Source organism: Nicotiana tomentosiformis, chromosome 5 (assembly GCF_000390325.3).
Source record: "Nicotiana tomentosiformis chromosome 5, ASM39032v3, whole genome shotgun sequence".
Classification (NCBI taxonomy): domain Eukaryota; kingdom Viridiplantae; phylum Streptophyta; class Magnoliopsida; order Solanales; family Solanaceae; genus Nicotiana; species Nicotiana tomentosiformis.
The window spans coordinates 135,714,490-135,733,052 of NC_090816.1; the positions used below are offsets into that span (position 1 = coordinate 135,714,490).

The 18,563-nt window shown below is 35.1% G+C and overlaps 2 protein-coding genes across 2 annotated transcripts; both read right to left on the reverse strand.

The window, feature by feature from the left end:
• Positions 1-638: 638 nt before the first annotated feature.
• On the reverse strand, positions 639-2,747 carry LOC138893210 (uncharacterized). The gene is made up of 5 exons (XM_070176985.1): positions 2,484-2,747; positions 1,778-2,297; positions 1,217-1,591; positions 936-1,144; positions 639-737 (listed from the first exon to the last, which is right to left on the reverse strand). Exons 1-5 carry the CDS (start codon positions 2,745-2,747, stop codon positions 639-641), a joined length of 1,467 nt encoding a protein of 488 aa, XP_070033086.1.
• Positions 2,748-5,970: 3,223 nt separating this feature from the next.
• LOC104108122 (zinc finger protein 4-like) lies at positions 5,971-9,051 on the reverse strand. Its single transcript, XM_009617111.4, has 2 exons — positions 8,814-9,051; positions 5,971-7,025 (listed from the first exon to the last, which is right to left on the reverse strand). The coding sequence occupies exon 2, from the start codon at positions 6,944-6,946 to the stop codon at positions 6,206-6,208; it is 741 nt and encodes a 246-aa protein (XP_009615406.1). The 5' UTR covers positions 6,947-7,025; positions 8,814-9,051; the 3' UTR covers positions 5,971-6,205.
• Between the last annotated feature and the right edge of the window lie 9,512 nt (positions 9,052-18,563).

An 18,563-nucleotide genomic window follows, 5' to 3' on the forward strand; every position in this document is an offset into this window, starting at 1 on the left:
ATTTATTTGGTGAGGTTGAGAGTAAAAGCATGAAGGGTGATGCCGTGCAATTTTCCTTGTTGTTTTAATGGCTCAATTCGTTTAAGGATTTTCGGTGTACTTCTGTATTTTTATTATTCTCACTCTTTATGTTGTATTCCCCTACTAGCATGATTATATTGTTCAGGTTATATGTGGGTGTCTTGTCCTAACCTCGTCACTACTTCGCCGAGGTTAGGCTCGACACTTACCAGTACATGGGGTCGGTTGTACTGATGCTGCACTCTACACTTTCTGTGCAGATTTTGATACCGGCTCAGGTTGATCGAGATTTGCTATTGGTCCGCTGTCCGGAGACTCAAGGTAGATCTGTCGACGTTCACAGACCTTGAAGTCCCCGTCTATCTTTTATGTCCTACTGTTTTCTTTCATTCAGACAGTTGTATTTTTTTTTCCAGACTATTACTTGTAGTAAATTCTAGAATGCTCGTGAATTGTGACTCTAGATCCGGGTGGTAGTAATTAATACAGTTTTATAATATTCTATACTTATTATATTTCATCTTAGTTAATTATTGTTATTTACTGAATGGAAATAAGAAATTGGTTTAACGATTTCCTAACGCTGGCTTGCCTAGCAAGTGAAATGTTACGCACCATCACGGTCCCGTCGGTGGGAAATTTTGGGTCGTGACAGTCATGTGCTTTGAGAAGCCACTATCCATGTACCATTGTAGGTTGCTTCCTTTCATTGTTCCCTGCACAAGAACATCAAGAGTTAGACTTAGGAACCCAAACGAGTTTGGGTCCCTTGTAATGAAGAAGGGGATGAATGAGGGATCTTCTGGTCCAAGCAGGCATCATGCATTTTTTATATGAGGGACCAGGTTCTCTACCGGTAGTTACTTTTTCAGTGAAAACTTTGTTTTTCTGTTGTGATTGAAATCTGGCCTTACAGTTTTCTTTAAAGTGCCCAGTGTTCCACAGTGAGTGCAAAGCCAATTATCAGGTACAGTGACATACTTGCTATGAGGGTTGTAGGGAATCTTTTCCCGTTGGAACCCAATCCCCTGCATGTTTCCCCCATTGTTGGTGTACATGGCAGTGATAGCATCAGAGGACCAAGTCCAGTTGAGTGATTTTTCAAGATCACTCTTCACTCTTCCTAGTTTTTCATGAAGTTATTTGTTTTTCTCAAGCTCAGCACACAGACTAGATTTCACTGAATTTAACTCACTTTCAAGCTTAATGTGTGCCTCGTTTGCAACTTCCTTTCCCTTTTGAGAATTTTCAGGCCTACTCTCTATTTTAGGTTCTCCAATTGTTTCCTTCAAGTCCACTACCACCACTAATAGGTCATCTCTCTTATGCTCAATGTTAGCAACTCTCTCAGCTAAGACTTCTTTTTCCTTTCTTACACACTCAAAGGTCTCTTTTAGATCTACCACAACAACCATTAGATCATCTCTTTCATGTTCTATATTTGCAATATTTTCATCTAAGGCATCCTTCTCTTTCTTCAGGTTCTCAATTGTTTCCTTTAAATCAACAACAACGATTACTAAGTCATCTCTGGTTTGTTCTGCTTCTCCTAACTCCACAGTTAAAGTATCTTAATCATTTATAAGACTGTGATAAGCATCAATTAACACATTTGCTAAAGACATGAGTTTTTTAGGAGAATAAGATTTTAGATTTCTCTGAACATCCAAAAACTTTACCTCATCATCGTCGTCATCTTCATCAACATCAGACTAAGACATCAAAGCAAAGATTGAGTCATACTCAGTTGCTTCACTTTCCACTGCCATCATTGAACTATCACCATGATCATTTTCTTCTTCAGATTCGCTGGAGGATTCTCTCCATGCAGCAAAAGCTTGCTTTATAACATTGCCAGCGACATTCTTTCTCTTGAAGCATTTATCATGAACCGGGTTCCTCTTGGCTGCTTTGTCAAAGTTGTTTTTGTACTGATCTTGCTTTAAGAGAGGGCACTCCTTGATGAAGTGTCCTGGTTTGCCACATTTATGACAGAGGTCATAATATTTTGGCTTGCTAGAGTTTACCCTTTTTGGAATGCCTCCATTCATGCAAACCATCTTTTGGAATCTTCTTGTCAAGTAAGCCATATCACCATCCTCACCACTTGAATCATTGTTGTCTATCTTGAGGACCAGGTTCTTCTCCCTTTTGGGTTCTCTTCTTTTATTGTCCTTCTTCTTCTTCATTTCATATGTTTTCAGATTGCCAACAAGTTCATCTATGGTCAATGTCTGCAAGTCCTTCGCCTCTGTAATGGCGTTCACTTTTCTTTCCTAAGAACTGGGCAGAACACTAAGGATTTTCCTGACAAGCTTGTTTCTTGGAATAGTTTCACCAAGAGAGTGAAGCTAATTAATGATGGAGGTGAAGCGAGTGTGCATATCTTGGATGGATTCATCATCTTTCATCTTGAAGAGCTCGTATTCAGTTGTGAGCATGTCGATCTTGGATTACTTAACCTGTGTTGTTCCTTCGTAAGCTGTCTGAAGAGCCTCCCATATTTCTTTTGCTAATTGGCATGCCGATATCCTATTATATTCATGAGGACCAATGCCACAAACAAGAATTTTCTTTGCACGAAAGTTCTTTTCTATGGCCTTTCGATCAACGTCATTGAATTTCTTCCTCGTATTGGGAATGGCTACAACTGGGTCACCAAGATTCTTGGTGGGAACAAAGGGTCTGTCACATATGACATCCAATAGCTTAGAATCTTCAGCCATGACTAAGTCGTGCATCCTAATTTTCCACAATCCGTAATACTGTCCATTGAACCTAGGTGGTCTGTAAATAGACTGGCCTTCTTCAAAGTTTGGGGGAGTAGCCATGAGGATCCTTTCTAGGTGTTAACCTGATAGAAAGAACCTGCTCTGATACCAATTGATAGAATATAAGGATCCACCAAACTATATAGAGAACCAGGTTCTCTATCATTCCACTAGAACACACGCACACTGCAGTGAGTAGATGACAAGTGAAATTTTACGTGAAAAATTTCCAGCTCAACGGGATTAAAAACCATGACCTACCCTTGTAGGATTTCAACTTCACTACTGAGCAACTTTTAGATTACAACCTATGCAACCTAGGAATTAACCTTTTAATCCCTCACTAACTTATAATACTCTATTACAAGCCACATTATAATAACTTTATTACAAAGATTTTACAACTCGACTAGCTCTAGCCAAGACTCAAATACAAAGGTTTAAGGTTTACAAAGAGTTTCCTATAAAATACTTCTGAACAAGCTAAGTAGGAAATACAATTTAAGAACTATTACAAAGTTACAACTCAACTAAGGACATACAATGACTCGTTGTGGGGAACTGGTCTGTAGTAGTGTTGTTCTTTATTCTTGATGCACTTGAGAATTAATTGCTTGATGATCAATGACCGTGTAAGAGCTTCAATGATTTCTCTAAGTGAACAACTTATTTGTTTTTACCTTCCTTGATGTTAATAATGCATTTGTGACATCACTAGGATGATATAAGCAAGGTAGGTAAAAAATACTCCCCATAAAGTTGACTGTTGCACTTTAGCATGTGCAGGCAGCAACTTTACAGCTGGGACAGTTGACTTGTACTGTTTTCTCGGAAAACGATAGTTATCTGTTCCATATGTTGTTCCTCTGACTCTAAAGAGTTGAAGCATATTCCAAGCTGGAACCTTTCGATCTTAAGGTCTTGAGGATATGTAACTGGTTACTTATCTGGTTCTTGACAGTAAGTTTGTTAGAGCATCAAAATATAAAGCAAAGTAGTTGTAACCTATCAATTATGTTCTCATCTCGACCAGTCATACGAAGGCCGAAATCAGTTTCGACCGTATATAGTCATGTTCTTTTCTTCCTTAAATGCTCAAATTGGACCATTTGTTGTCTTCTTCTGGTTGTCTAATGTTACATCATTCTTTGATTGTTGCATTTTTCCCCCTCTATTCTCATTGTGCCAAATTAAAGAGTCTTGTTCATTTTCTTTAACTCCAACAAAGAGTAGACAGTCCGATCAGACTGTATGCAATCTTCGTGGTTAATATGCCCTCTTTGAACTTTTAAAACTTAGCGAATTAAAGGATATTAGTAGCTAAAGATAACTTTCAACAGTCACTTAATCCTTTGATCTCTTCTCTCAAAAAAGACGTTGTGCGAATCGCTCTCACACCTGTAGCGTTTGTGATCAGCCCCCTCAACTGTGCATCAATCGAAAAACCTCCCCTTTTTTTTTTGCCTTCGACTATTACCGGTTGGCAAGACTTGGCTCAACATTAGATTATGCCACACCGGTTTCAAATTATCCAGATGCTTACGCTAGATGGAATGCCCTTACCATTTTTGGCTCTAATATATTCGTAGTTGGGATCAACAATTATTTGGAACTATTAAAATTTGAACTCGTGACGAATTGACATCTTGACTACTAAATTATCTCATTTGAGATTCCATTGTTTAAAATCTAATAGTGATTAAGAAATAACACAATCACGCGATGATCAAAATAGATTTAGCGCATCCCTTCACAATCAATATATATAGGAGTATATGTATATGAAGTCAAAAGAAAAGGTTATTATTTTGGGGCGGTTATAATGCGTAAAAATCACAAAAGAGAATAAGGTTTAATATATAGTCCATTAAGTTTAATTTACTATATACTCTGCCCGAACTTGTCATTTGGCTTGCACATCATTGTAATATATCTTAGTCAACAGGTATTATAATTGAAGCACTATAAATCTATAGTTGACAACTTGGGAATGAATATATACAGTTATAAAAGCCCATAAAGTAGTCCAAATTGGGTTAGTGCAACAGTTAGCATTAGTAGTAGTTCAATTTTTCCAAGTCAATTGATGTCAACCACAAATGGAATAATTACATCAACTTTGAGTAACAAATTTCTCGTGCGCACCAAGAATTCTATCCTTATGGATTACTATGATGAATAAAGAAAACCTATAATATAATTTGGTGTATGCGCTGAGTCATATAAATGCAAAAAAGTCGTGAAAATCTCATAAGATTTTCTTGTTCAATTCTTTGAAATTTTTTTTTTTTTTTCAGGCTGAAATATTCGGGACCCCCCAAACTTGACAACTTTTGTTTAATTTCTCCTTAAATTTCACGTGGTCTTTAATACCCCTCTGAACTTGAAAATTTGATAGTCTTGACCCCCTAAATATAATGTGTCAAAGAGCGTGAATACTCTTTTAGGCGCGTGGGAGGGAATAACGTTTGAAAAATCAGCCAAGTGGGATATTTTTTAAATATTAATTGACACATAATCAAATATAATGATTTATTTGATCCAATTGCATTTCTAGTTATTTCTTCTTAGTATATTGTGAAGTCACTAGCCTAAAAACAGCGAGATGATCAACTTCTGCGAAGCTGGTGTGCACGTTATACTAATAACTCGATGTAAACTTAATACAAACTGAACTTGGGGCGGATACTTGCCTCTTGGAAAGTCCGGTACATAAGCCTACTAGTACAAGAAAAAGGGCAGCCCGGTGCACTAAGCTCCCGCTATGCGTCGGTCCAGAGAAGGGCTGGACCACAAGGGTCTATTGTACGCAACCTTACCCTGCATTTTTGCAAAAGGTGGTCCGTTGTTTCCACGACTCTAACCCGTGATCTCCTGGTCACATGAAAGAAACTTTACCAGTTACACCAACACTCCCGTTCAAGATCCAAAATGCTGAAGAAATTATGAGAAAAGATCATTCAAAATGAGAATAGGATCCTTCTCAGAACCTCTGCAAGGCCTTTTAAGTGATAGTTTTTGGCAAAATTTTTGGTTCTTCATTCATTCCTCTTTTCTTGGCTATTCTAGTATCCATTTTGCAACTAACAAGAAACGCCTAGACATCAATACACACACGCGCGCGCACACAAAGTTATAGTCGTCCATACTTAAAAGTATTACAAGCTTACAAGGAAAGAATACCAAGTCAGATAACAGTTACTAGTCATAAATAATACATTCAAATTGTACAACAATCATCTAATATTGTCCAAATCACACTGGCCTGAGCAGGCATTGTGGCAAACGGAAAATCCAGCAGAATTATCTGTGAAAGTTCTACTTTCTCAGAATCCACACTTAGGACAATATATATAACTATACAGATAAAATAAGATAGCTAAATGATAGTGGTGTATTTGCTCTCAAACTTCTCAAAGCCTAAGGGTGAGATCTGGTGTAATTGGTTCATCTTTTTCGTCGTATGAAGAAGTCGCATTTGAACATCCGGCAAGAGAAAAATTAGTAAGAGAGATACCGGGATTTGTCACTTGACGAAAACTACCAGGCCATAGAAATCGATCAGCTTCATCATTTTCCATGTACAAAGGTGGACTTTGGCAATTACCATACTCAAATCTTGCACTCGTTTTAAAATCGAGTGGCCTAATTGCTGGTGCAGATGCCTGATGTAGCGAAGAATGTGCTTTGATTCCTAAAGACCTTATTGTAGATCCATGTAATGGCAAAGATGCCAAATTAGCATACCTTTCTGAGAAAATTCCCATTCTCATAGCTCGTTTCGCAAGCGTTCGTTCTCTTTTATGTGCATTCTGATGGCCGCCAAGAGCCTGTGAACTGTAGAATTTCCTTTGGCAGAAATTGCAACTAAAAACTCTTTGAAATGCCGGTCCTGATCCTGATCCTGAATTTTGTGTTGCATGTTCATTGCTGCTTTCACTTGTGCTTGATACTGAAAAGCCTATTGAATCCTGGCTAAGAGACAAGTCAAGCGACACTGGTTCTGAACTTAACTTAGTGAAATCTATAACTCTGTCCTTGTAAGGATCCGCGAACGATTCAACAGTACATATATTAGAAGCTACCTGGCTAATAATATCAGAATCATCTTCAAACAAGGCCTCAACTTCAAGATTGAATCTTGGTGTTTGCATTTTGGTTAAATATTAGGAACTTACACTATGTAGTGATTGATCGAAACAAATGAGCTATCTTCGACTTAGTAACATTGTCCTGTATATGACCAGGAAAAAAAAGGTTTGGTTGAGTAAATATATACAAGTTTAATGCAATTAAATTCCAATCACTGAAATAACCAAAATCTGGATATGCATTGAGTAAATATATATAAGTTTAGTAGCACTGCACTAGTTTCACAACAAACCACTCTATAACAGATTCGTTTCTTTCGATATTTTTTGGCTGCTACAGTGAAGTGTTGTTATAGAGGACATAGAAATCAGTTCTGAGAAAAATTTGGTTTTTATAGTGACTGACTGTTATATAGGAATGCTGCTGTTTATATACCAGTTTAATGTATCTTCCAATATAGTGTTACAACATACAAATGAAACCGATTAAGGCATCAAGTTTCGTGTTATTAGCCCCTAAGTACAGTTGAAACCTGCTAATTCTGTAAGCGAAAGTCCATTATCAGAAACTAAAGGCTGGAAAAATACCATAGTGACACTATTGAAGAAAATTCAAACTATTCGTCAAAAAAACCAATTAAGTCTGATGTTTCTGTTCCATTTTCTGGTGTGACATGAACTCCATATAAGTCCTTTTTGCCATTTTATCTCAGTTGCAGCATCTCCAACAAGGGATAGAGGACTAACTTTTAGGTGAAAAATGAGAAGGCAGATAAACAACATATCGATAGAGTGGCCTCATTTGGCTGCAGTTTTAACATATTGATTTCACTTCAGTTCTGCTGCAAATTCTGATCGACTATCAAAGTAAAAATATTCTTTAGTTTGATTTATATTTAGACTTTCTGAGAATGGCGTTTCGTTGACAGTGTTGTTTAAAGTCCTAACATGTTAGAACTTAATGAAACAGGAACTACAACTCACACTATCAAAGGGAAAGATTGCAATATAAATCACGAAATACTATGAAATCTCTGCAGTTTAGTATAGCAAAAACAATGAATTATCACACACAAATAAGTGAGAATTAGGACCTATATCTACCATAAATAAGGCAATAGTCATTGAGAGCCTAAGATAAATGTTACTCCAACTATAGTCCAATTACTATGCCTAAATCCCGAGCAAGTTGGGAAAAGCTATATGAATCCGCACTTTCCATATTGCTCTATTTAAACTCGTCTCTGTCCAATATATATGACTTATTATATATAATTCAAGAAAGATTTATGATAATACACAACTCTTGTTTAGATCTTTTGTTCCACAAAAGGCTAAAGGAAAGCAGTCAACTGTATAACTTCCACAAAAGTATCTATAGCTTCAAAAAACATGACAGGTTCAATTTTTTCTTGACAAAATCTAACTACTTTATTTTAGATTTTCAGCTACAAGAAAATTGCATAGGATAATGAAAATTTTCTTTATAAACTACTTAACCTCCATACAAGAGGAAATCATTTCAAGATTTGAAACATAGGATCATTAATGAAAGAAAACATAAAGTACTAGAAAGTTAGTTTACTGAAATACAACTACTACTACGCCGTAGTTTCAAACAAGAAATGGGGTCGGCTATATGAATCCTCACTGAAATACAAGCCAAAAAATCAGAAGACCAACACAAGAGGCTTGAACTAGAACACCAAATATAAAAAGGACAGTCCGGTGTACTAAACTCCCGTTATGTGCGGGTCCGGGAAGGGCCGGACTACAAGTGTCTATTGTACGCAGCTTTACCTTGCATTTCTGCAAGAGACTGTTTACACGGCTCGAACCCGTAAACTCGTGATTCTTTACCTGTCCAGTCGCTCCCCTTCAAATAAATATAGAATAATTAACCAAGCTCAAAAGGAGAAATCAAACTAACCAGCTATTTCTGACTAGTGTAGTACATCTTCTTAGGGGGCAGCTTCTTGTTGTTGTTGACTTGTTGTAGTAGTAAAACTAGTGAAAGGACTTCATCAAGGACAAAAAATGGTGCTGTTTCAAATGCCCACTTTCAAATAATTGAAGTTTATATGCAAGAAAAAGGAACTTCAAGGGAAATTGGGAAGTGGGGTTTGTATAAAGATATACTATTGATGTTTAATTATGGGAAAGCAAAGGTAAAGGAGTCATGGGACAATGGTGGGACGTCAGACAGTCAGAGAAAAGATTTTTATAGTGGATGTTGGAGAGTCAAATAAAAAACTAAAAAAGATAGGCTGGTGTACTAAGCTTCTGCTACGCGCATGATCCGGGGAAGGGTCAAATCATAAAGGTCTATTGTACGCAGTTTTACCCTGCATTTCTGCAAGTGGCTGTTTCCGCGGCTCGAACTCGTAACATCTCGGTCATATGACAGCAACTTTATCAATTACGTCAAGGCTCCCCGGAGAGTCAAATAAAGAAAAGGAAAAAAGTATTACTATTAGCACTTAGAAATCGTTATCATTACCTTTCGAACTCATAAAATTCAAATCTATCTGTCCTTACTTTTATATGACTTAATAGTTTATTGTCAACAAGGGTGGATAGCTAGCATGGAAAAGTACGAGGCGAATCTAATAACTTTTGTACAAACCATATACATATAATAAACTTCAAAACCCTAAAATTTTGAATTCGTATCTAACTGCTTAAGAAAATACGGATGGAAGATAATACTAAGTTGAAGGAAGCAAAACAGTTATACTAAAGAAGTATATAGTACAAGTCATTTCATGTTGTTAGTCCCACAAAAGATTCTCTGTCGTCTTCCACTTTACTCTCTCAAATCTGTGTCCACTTTTTAATTAAAGAGTTTACAGAAAAAGATGTACTAAGTAAGGTTTTTTCTTGACAGTCAGTCACCTACTTTTCTTTTTTATATGCATGTCCACCATATCTCTTACCATAAACATAAGTACTCTTCATGCAGATTTTTTCAGAACTGCAACTACATATTGAATAAAATGTTTTTTCATATGAGTCTGATCTGCTGTTTCCGCATATTGGAACACACAAGCTACTTGCAGAGGCGGCGAATCCACGATTTAATATTTATGAATTTCTGAATTAATTCAACGACCTCATGTAAATTTTTAATAATAAATGAATTCACATTTAAATATTTATAGCTATTTAGTGAATTTTTCAAACACATTTACACTATTTGGATAAAAGTTGCTGGGTTCACGTGAAGGTGCATCCGTCCCTGCACATGCCTCCCGTAGTTTGTTCATCACTGTCAACCGTAAACAAATGCGGATTTACAATTTGATGTTTTTATGTGTTATTACATTGAATATAGGCGGATTCAAGATTTAAAGTCCATGTGTTATTACATCGATCTCAAGTTATGTATATTTATAGATATTTTAGTAAAAAATTTAATATATGTACAAAATCTAGATAAAATGTACTGAATTCAGGTGAACCCATATACAAATTTAGATTTAGACTAAAACTACTAGATACTCCGGTGCACCGCCACTTTTTCTTTCTTTTAAGCATTAAAGTTATATTCTTTCTCAAAGTATAGCTGGTCCCAAGTACATAAACGGAAGGCCATTGAAGTCGCGGGCACTATAACATTCAATATACATTTATTGTTCATAAAAATTGGTAGGGGATCTATGCTAATATCTGATTATTTTTTGAAGATATTTGTAAGTTTCCGGATATCGGTGACCTTTCTACTTGTAGTGTAGGTCCGCCTCTGAGTTGATCTTAGAGACCGAGGTTCGGCTATATCTAATAATTTTGACACATAACTTTTATATACGTGTGTCTGAAAAATTCATTAAAATTTTTAGATCTATAATTCCAAATATGTAATAAATTACGTGATAAGAACATACAGATTGAATCGATCAAGCTATATATAGGTAAATATATAGCTTACTTCTATGGATCTACTAGATATTGAATAATAAAGTGTAATCGCTACTAAAATTATAGTAGTGAACTCCAACTAGTTCATAGATAAAATAATAGTTTCAATTCCGCACTGTAAGAGTAAATTTTTGCCTACTGTCCCTCAAATTTTGAATAGAAGGTTAAATTCTAGCACAATTATTTATATCATTCATTTTTTATATTTTATTGATTTTCTAGTTATCAACAATCTAATATTCGGACTAATTTTGGATATATATATATATATATATATATATATATATATATATATATATAGTGTGTGTGTGTGTGTGTGTGTGTGTGTTTTAAACCATTTTTCCAGTTCATTATTTTGATTTTTGAGCAAACCCAATATATAATCCCAGTGGCATTTCACTAATCTCCATAACTTGAGATGCCCAAGAACACTTTTGTACTTAATCCCATCTTTAAACCCCACATCCTAGGTTAATTTTAAAACTTTTAAATTAAAAACCATTTCTTTTTTCAATTTTATTTGTCCCCTAAGTCTATCACACAATCTGCACGTGACTCCGTAACACCCAACACTAATCACAGATTAAAAACAGATTATTGCCTTAATCCCAAAAATTACCGACAGATGTCCGTTGCCTGCCCCTTGGTACGTTGCTCGAGGCACTTGCTTTTGATGCGAATATGATTAAACAAAGTATTTCGTTGAGCTTGCTTTTCGTGAGATTAGAAATAAATCTGAAAATCGAACGAACTTTTTTGCTCATGTACTAAACTTCAATTAAGCACCTACTTTGATGTACTAAAACTAATTAAGTTATTAATTTCGTACTCACTCTCATTTGTTGCCCACCACTTAGAAAAGCACACCCACTAAATATAACTTATCTTTTAAGTTAATTCCTTAAATTTTTAATAGATGGTACTAATCCAAAACTTAAAATACTAGGCTAATACAGGTTTTGCTTTCATGAAGATAAGTTAATGTAAGGCAAGACACTTAATAATCTATTTGATTAAATAATAATTAGGTATACATTCTTCCACCAAGTTTTGGTAGTGCTTGCTTTTTTATATTCACATGCTTTTGCTTTAATTATCATACTTTAGGTTAATGAACTATTAATATGTGGCATGTTTAAAAAATACAATATTTTAGGGACCTATCTCTAGTAAAGATCGTGGTATAGTATGGTTTAGCCAGTTTTCGGATTAATAATTGAAAAAAAGTTAGCGTTTTCAAAGTTATTGAAAAATAGCCACTATTTTGCTGCAATACAGAAAGTTCCAGCATAATATACTTGAGATTCGTGCACATGTGTATGAACTTTCATCATATTATGTTGGACCTCCAACATACAGAACGTTCAAACATAATATATTGGAGATTGGAGCTCCTATGTATAAACTTCCATCATATTATGCTGGAACTCCAGTATATTATGCTGGAAGTTCACATGTAAAAAATTCGAACTCCGGTATACTATGCTGGAATATTTTTCGAATTTTGAACAGTGTTTTCGTTCAGATTTATCTTTACATGAAAAGTGGCTAAATTTCGATTACTTTTGAAATTGTGCTATTTTTCAATTATCACATGTAAATGTGGCTATTTTTGAATTTCACCCATAAAGATTCGAGTCTGAGTATTGAATTGTCTTTGTTATGGATGCTTTATTCTTTAATATCGAATTTCTCGACATAAATTCGAATTTAGTCGAACCCCAATACAAATATCTAATGCCAAATAAGAAATTAAAGGCAAAATACATCGACAACCCCTTAAAGTTGTTCACGGTTTTCACTTATACACTTTATCTTAAGTCTGTTCCGTTTGAAACCAGCCCTCTACTGTGTCATTTAGACACAATATACTGCCATGGCAAGGTAAGTGTTTTTCATATTTTTCAAGCGCGCGAAATCATCCGGAAAAATAAACTCCGCTCGAAAAATGTATAGCTTCTACCGAAAAATTTTCAGTCATCTTCTTAGCCCAAATTTTATTTGTTCACACCATTACTACCATATCCTCCTTTAGATATGGGCACACCATCACATTTTAATCTAGCCGCCATCATAAACTTCTCATTTTTCTTCTAACTTTTAAGATTTGGCTGGCCGGTGCAATTCTGGTCGTAAAAGTTGCAACGCTGTAGCTGCCTATCTCATCTTCTCTGTTTGTCTTCCACCATGGGAGCGACCATGGGATGGCATGAACTACAACTGTGACAAGAACCCCCTCATTGGCGGAACTAGGATTTTCATTAAGGGGAGTCAAAATATAAAGAAACAAACTATCAAGAAATCAAGGGTTGTCATTATACAGTGTATATACATATTTTTAAAAAAATATTATCGAGCTATACAGCTTAATTTTTCGGCGAAGGGGTGTCGACACCCCTTTGGTGCATGTGGCTCCGCCACTGCTCATTGTCAATCGTCAGGCGAAACTTTATTTTTTCCGACGAAGTTTCATTTTTATCTCAACAGTTAATTTTGTGACTTGAATCTTAACCTTAATCAGATTCGGCTAGATCCGAGCGTATCTGACCATAAATAACAAGTTTGGCGACCCTTATGCATTAGTGTCTTCTTCTCCTCGTTTTTTATTTTTATTTTTGTCTACATGTTATAGATCTAAAAACATATGGTGAAACTTCATTATTTTTTAATCCGATCCGAATTTTATTTCTGGCGACTTTGTGGTTTGTTGGAGTTTCGCTTTTTGGAAAACTTCATGCTTCTGTTCGTTCATTGTTATGATTATTTGTTTGCCAATGATTTTATCGGTATTATATCCATGTTGTTCTGTTCGTGTTGCTGCTGCAATTTGGAAGAAAATTTGGCTGGAAAATATTTTTTCCTGTGAGGAGGGGTCATTGGGGAAGATGACGATGGGTGGGGTTAAGTTAAATTCATGTGTCTTTATCTTATTTGTCACTCCGGCCGATGAATTACAAGCACCTTTTGTGTTTGGCTACCTAAGAATTTTGTGTCTAAATGACACATTTGAACTGTGATTAGAGTGTTCAAATGGAATAGACTTAAAGATAAAATGTTTAAGTAAAAAATGTGAACAACTTCAAGCTGTCGATATATTTGGCCGAAATTAAAAGGTATATATTTCACAAGGGAAGAACTTAGATAGATCTCCAAAAAGGTATTAGATTCTCCAGTTTGTTGGGGGTGGGGTGGCAGGGAAAAATAGGTGCTAATTTACTTTTTTGAGTTGTCAACTTCTATTTCGAAACTAATGGAAACTGATTAATTATAATTCAATTAAAATATTTATTGTTATAGGGTCCTTTCTACTATATTGGAAAATTTACTCTTAGTCCCTCAAGTTTTGACGAATTTTTACTTTGATCCTTGTGACATTTGGCTAATTAAGCACATTTGCCAGGAGCTTTTTAGTTTGGTTAAATTGTATACGGGTAAAAACCGAGCTCATGATACACTCTGGCCTCCAACAGGGTAAAACGAGCTCGAGATATGATTGCGAAGGATCAAAATCGAAGCAAAGGTCTCATCGAGTCAGAGCCTGGGAGCCGATTGTCTGCCCTCGAGAATATCGGGGTCATGATTCGAGATCGATCCAAATCCTGAGGGATTTCGGAGAACATTGTCGGGCAATCAAGCACGACCAGTAGAAGGCCGTAATATCCACGATCAGCCGGATATCACGGCGTGGATCTCGGCACACACCGATGTAGAATCATCAATCAGTTAAACAGAAATTTTTTTTACCTTTTATAGAGTTGTACTTAGAGTAGGATTCCCCTACTATATAAAGGGGGTCTGATAATTCATTAAACAAGTTGTAACATGCATTCCAAAGCAATATACTACTATTTTTACTGTTATCGTAAGCTTTTTCTTTCATTCATTAATATTGTTCACTGTGAGCCCGGATCGAGGGTGAATGTTTTCATAAGGCTGGAATCATCCTCCTCGCACGGTTTGAATTTACTGTATCTCTATTTGTCCATTCTAACCTAATTTATTGTTTTGTATCAAATTAATCCGCATATCCTTAAAACGACATATAAATTTAATTATTATCCGATTTTAAGGGTAAATAATTTGGAACTCACCGTGGGGCTAAGGATAATAATGGCAATTTGATACAAATTTCCATAACACACCCTACTTCACACTTGTTCTTTGAAGTGTCTTTGATTTCAGGTCAACATTTAAAATGTCGAACTCCCAATCTGCCCCTCTAAACATGGATGCTGAGTCTGGCCACCATGGCGAAAATAACAACACATTGCCCGGTAACGAGGTATCCCTTTACGATCCCAGCGGAATTCCGGCCGCGGACCCGATCGATGCCAACTCACATGTGGCCATCAACACGAACTTGCCTACCGATCCTGAGAATAGCGTCCGCGGGGAGTCCGATTGGTAACCCAAAATACTCGTGACGGTAAAAGAGATGGGATTAACTTACGGTGATCTTCAAAATATTGCAGTCTCAGCAGGCAACAATAGCCCAACTGCAGAACCAAAGTCGCGCTCCTAGTAGAGTTGAGCCCGAATCATCCCGGGAAAACACTCGCATAAATGAATCGGTCACAGATAGGCCAAATGAAGCTGAACTCGGGACCAACCCTGAGATAATAAAGATGCTCGGTTTGAAAAAGGTTAGAAACGGGAGGAAGCCAACGACAAGAAGGTGGAGACCTACAACGCTAGGGTCGACCGAATCCCCGGAACACCACCGATATTGAAAGGCCTAGACTTCAAAAAGTTTGTTTTGAAAACCTTTTCCTCCGAGTGCAGCCCCGAAGCCGATCCCAAAAAGATTCCGCATGCCTGAAATTCCTAAGTACAACGGAACAACTTATCCAAATAAACATGTGACCTCGTACACGTGCGCCATCAAGGGAAACGACTTAGAAGATGATGAGATCGAATATGTCGTGCTAAAAAAGTTCGGAGAGACCTTGTCAAAAGGAGCTATGATATGGTATCACTACTTACCTCTAATTCTATTGACTCATTTACTATGCTTGCAGATGCTTTTGTAAAAGCGCACGCCAGAGCCATCAAGGTCGAGACCAGGAAGTCGGACCTTTTCAAGGTAAAGCAAAGAGATAACGAGATGCTCAGGGAGTTCGTGTCAAGGTTTCAAATTGAACGGCTGGTCCTGCCGTCAGTGTTAGACGATTGGGCCGTTCAGGCCTTCACCCAAGGACTCAATACTCGCAGCTCGTTGGCTTCGCAACAGTTGAAGCAAAATATGGTAGAATATCCGGTTGTAACTTAGGCCGATGTGCATAACCGATATCAATCAAAAATTAGGGTCGAAGATGATCTGCTTGGGGCCCCTTCCTGTCACGACCCGAAATTCTCACCTTCGGGACCGTGATGACGTCTAACATTTCACTTGCTAGGAAAGCCAATGTTAGAATAATTTTAACCATTTTTTTAATAATTTAATTTAATTAATAATAAAGAAACTAATAACTGGAATAAAATCTCAAATAAAGTGAGTAAACCATAATAATAGTGATGTCTAAATACCATCCTGGAACTGGTGTCACAAGTGCACGAGCTACTAGAATAATACAAATAAGGGTCTGGATAAAAATAAAGTTGTCTAACAGAAATACACAGCTAAAATAAAGTAGATGGGGACTTCAGAGTTGCGAATGCCATGCAGCTATACCTCAAGTCTCCTGTGGATAGCTGAATCCGAGCAAATCTACTGTACGTCGCTGGGACCATCTCTGGTATCTGCACAAGAAGTGCAAAGTGTAGTATGAGTACAACCGACCCCATGTACCTAGTAAGTGTCGAGCCTAACCTCAACGAAGTAGTGACGAGGCTAAGACAGGTCACTTACATTAACCTATAATAATAATAATAATAATAATAATAATAATAATAATAATAATAATAATAATAATAATAATAATAATAATAATAATAATAATAATAATAATAATAATAATAATAATAATAATAATAATAATAATAATAATAATAATAATAATAATAATAATAATATAATAATAATAATAATAATAATAATAATAATAATAATAATAATAATAATAATAATAATAATAATAATAATAATAATAATAATAATAATAATAATAATAATAATAATAATAATAATAATAATAATAATAATAATAATAATAATAATAATAATAATAATAATAATAATAATAATAATAATAATAATAATAATAATAATAATAATAATAATAATAATAATAATAATAATAATAATAATAATAATAATAATAATAATAATAATAATAATAATAATAATAATAATAATAATAATAATAATAATAATAATAATAATAATAATAATAATAATAATAATAATAATAATAATAATAATAATAATAATAATAATAATAATAATAATAATAATAATAATAATAATAATAATAATAATAATAATAATAATAATAATAATAATAATAATAATAATAATAATAATAATAATAATAATAATAATAACAACAACAACAACAACGATATAGGAGGACATGAATAGAAATTAAACTGGTAAATCATATCAACAATCAAGCCACCTCGGCAGTCATAACCAATTATTACTTAAATCACTTTCCGTTGCGGCGTGTAACCCGATCCCACAATATATTCATATTCAATTCCGTTGATGCGTGCTACCCGATCCCACAATATATTCATTTTTCATTTAATTCTGTTGCGGCGTGCAACCCGATCCTCAATATATCTTTTCAATTAATTTTGTTGTGGCGTACAACCCGCTCCTCCAATACATTCACTTTCAATCAAATCTGTTGCGGCGTGAAACCCGCTCCTCCAATATATTTAGTTTCATTTCTGTTACGGCGTGCAACCCGCTCCTCAATAATATAATTTATCAATTCTTATAAAAGAAATTATTCAAATAAATGCAATAATTAATATGAAATTATAAGACAACAAGCATATAATAATTATGATTTATTTAGAAACAAGTGATGACAAGTAACAATTAATTGTGAAAATTAAGGAGGAAATAGGCAACTTAATATTTAGTATGCTAAATGTCAAGAAACAATTAAGTCACATAAATCAAATAAGCATGTAGCAAATATAGCATGGATTCAAGGCATAATATTGAGCAAGGAATATGAGATAAATAATTAATATAATAATTAATTTATAATTTAAAATAATTTATGATTTTTAAATAAATATGCAAACAATCAATTTGACGACGTACAGGTACTCGCCACCTCGTCTATACATCGTTACACATGAAATTCAGGTAACAATAATTCAAGGGTTCTATTCCCTCAAGTCAAGGTTAACCACGACACTTACCTCGCTTCGCAACCAAATTCAAGATTCCAATAAACGTTTGGCTCGCGAATTGATGTCTGAAAGCTTCAAATCTAGTCACAAATAATTCAATATTTTCAACACGAATCGTAAGAATTAATTTCATATTAAATTACTAATTTTCCGTATTAAAATCCTAAATTCATTTCAAAAAATGACAGTGGGACCCACATCTTGAATCCCGAAAAAAACTCACGAAATCCGAACACCCGGTCCGATACGAGTTCAACCATACAAAATTATGGAATTCCGACATCGGATTGGCTTTCAAATCTTAAATTTTCGTTTTTGGAAGATTTTATAAAAATCTGATTTTTCTTCCATAAATTCACGGATCCATGATATAAATGAGTATGAAATCATGAAATATAACTAATTTTGGATAAAGAATACTTACCCAACTCAAACTCGTGAAAATTTCTTC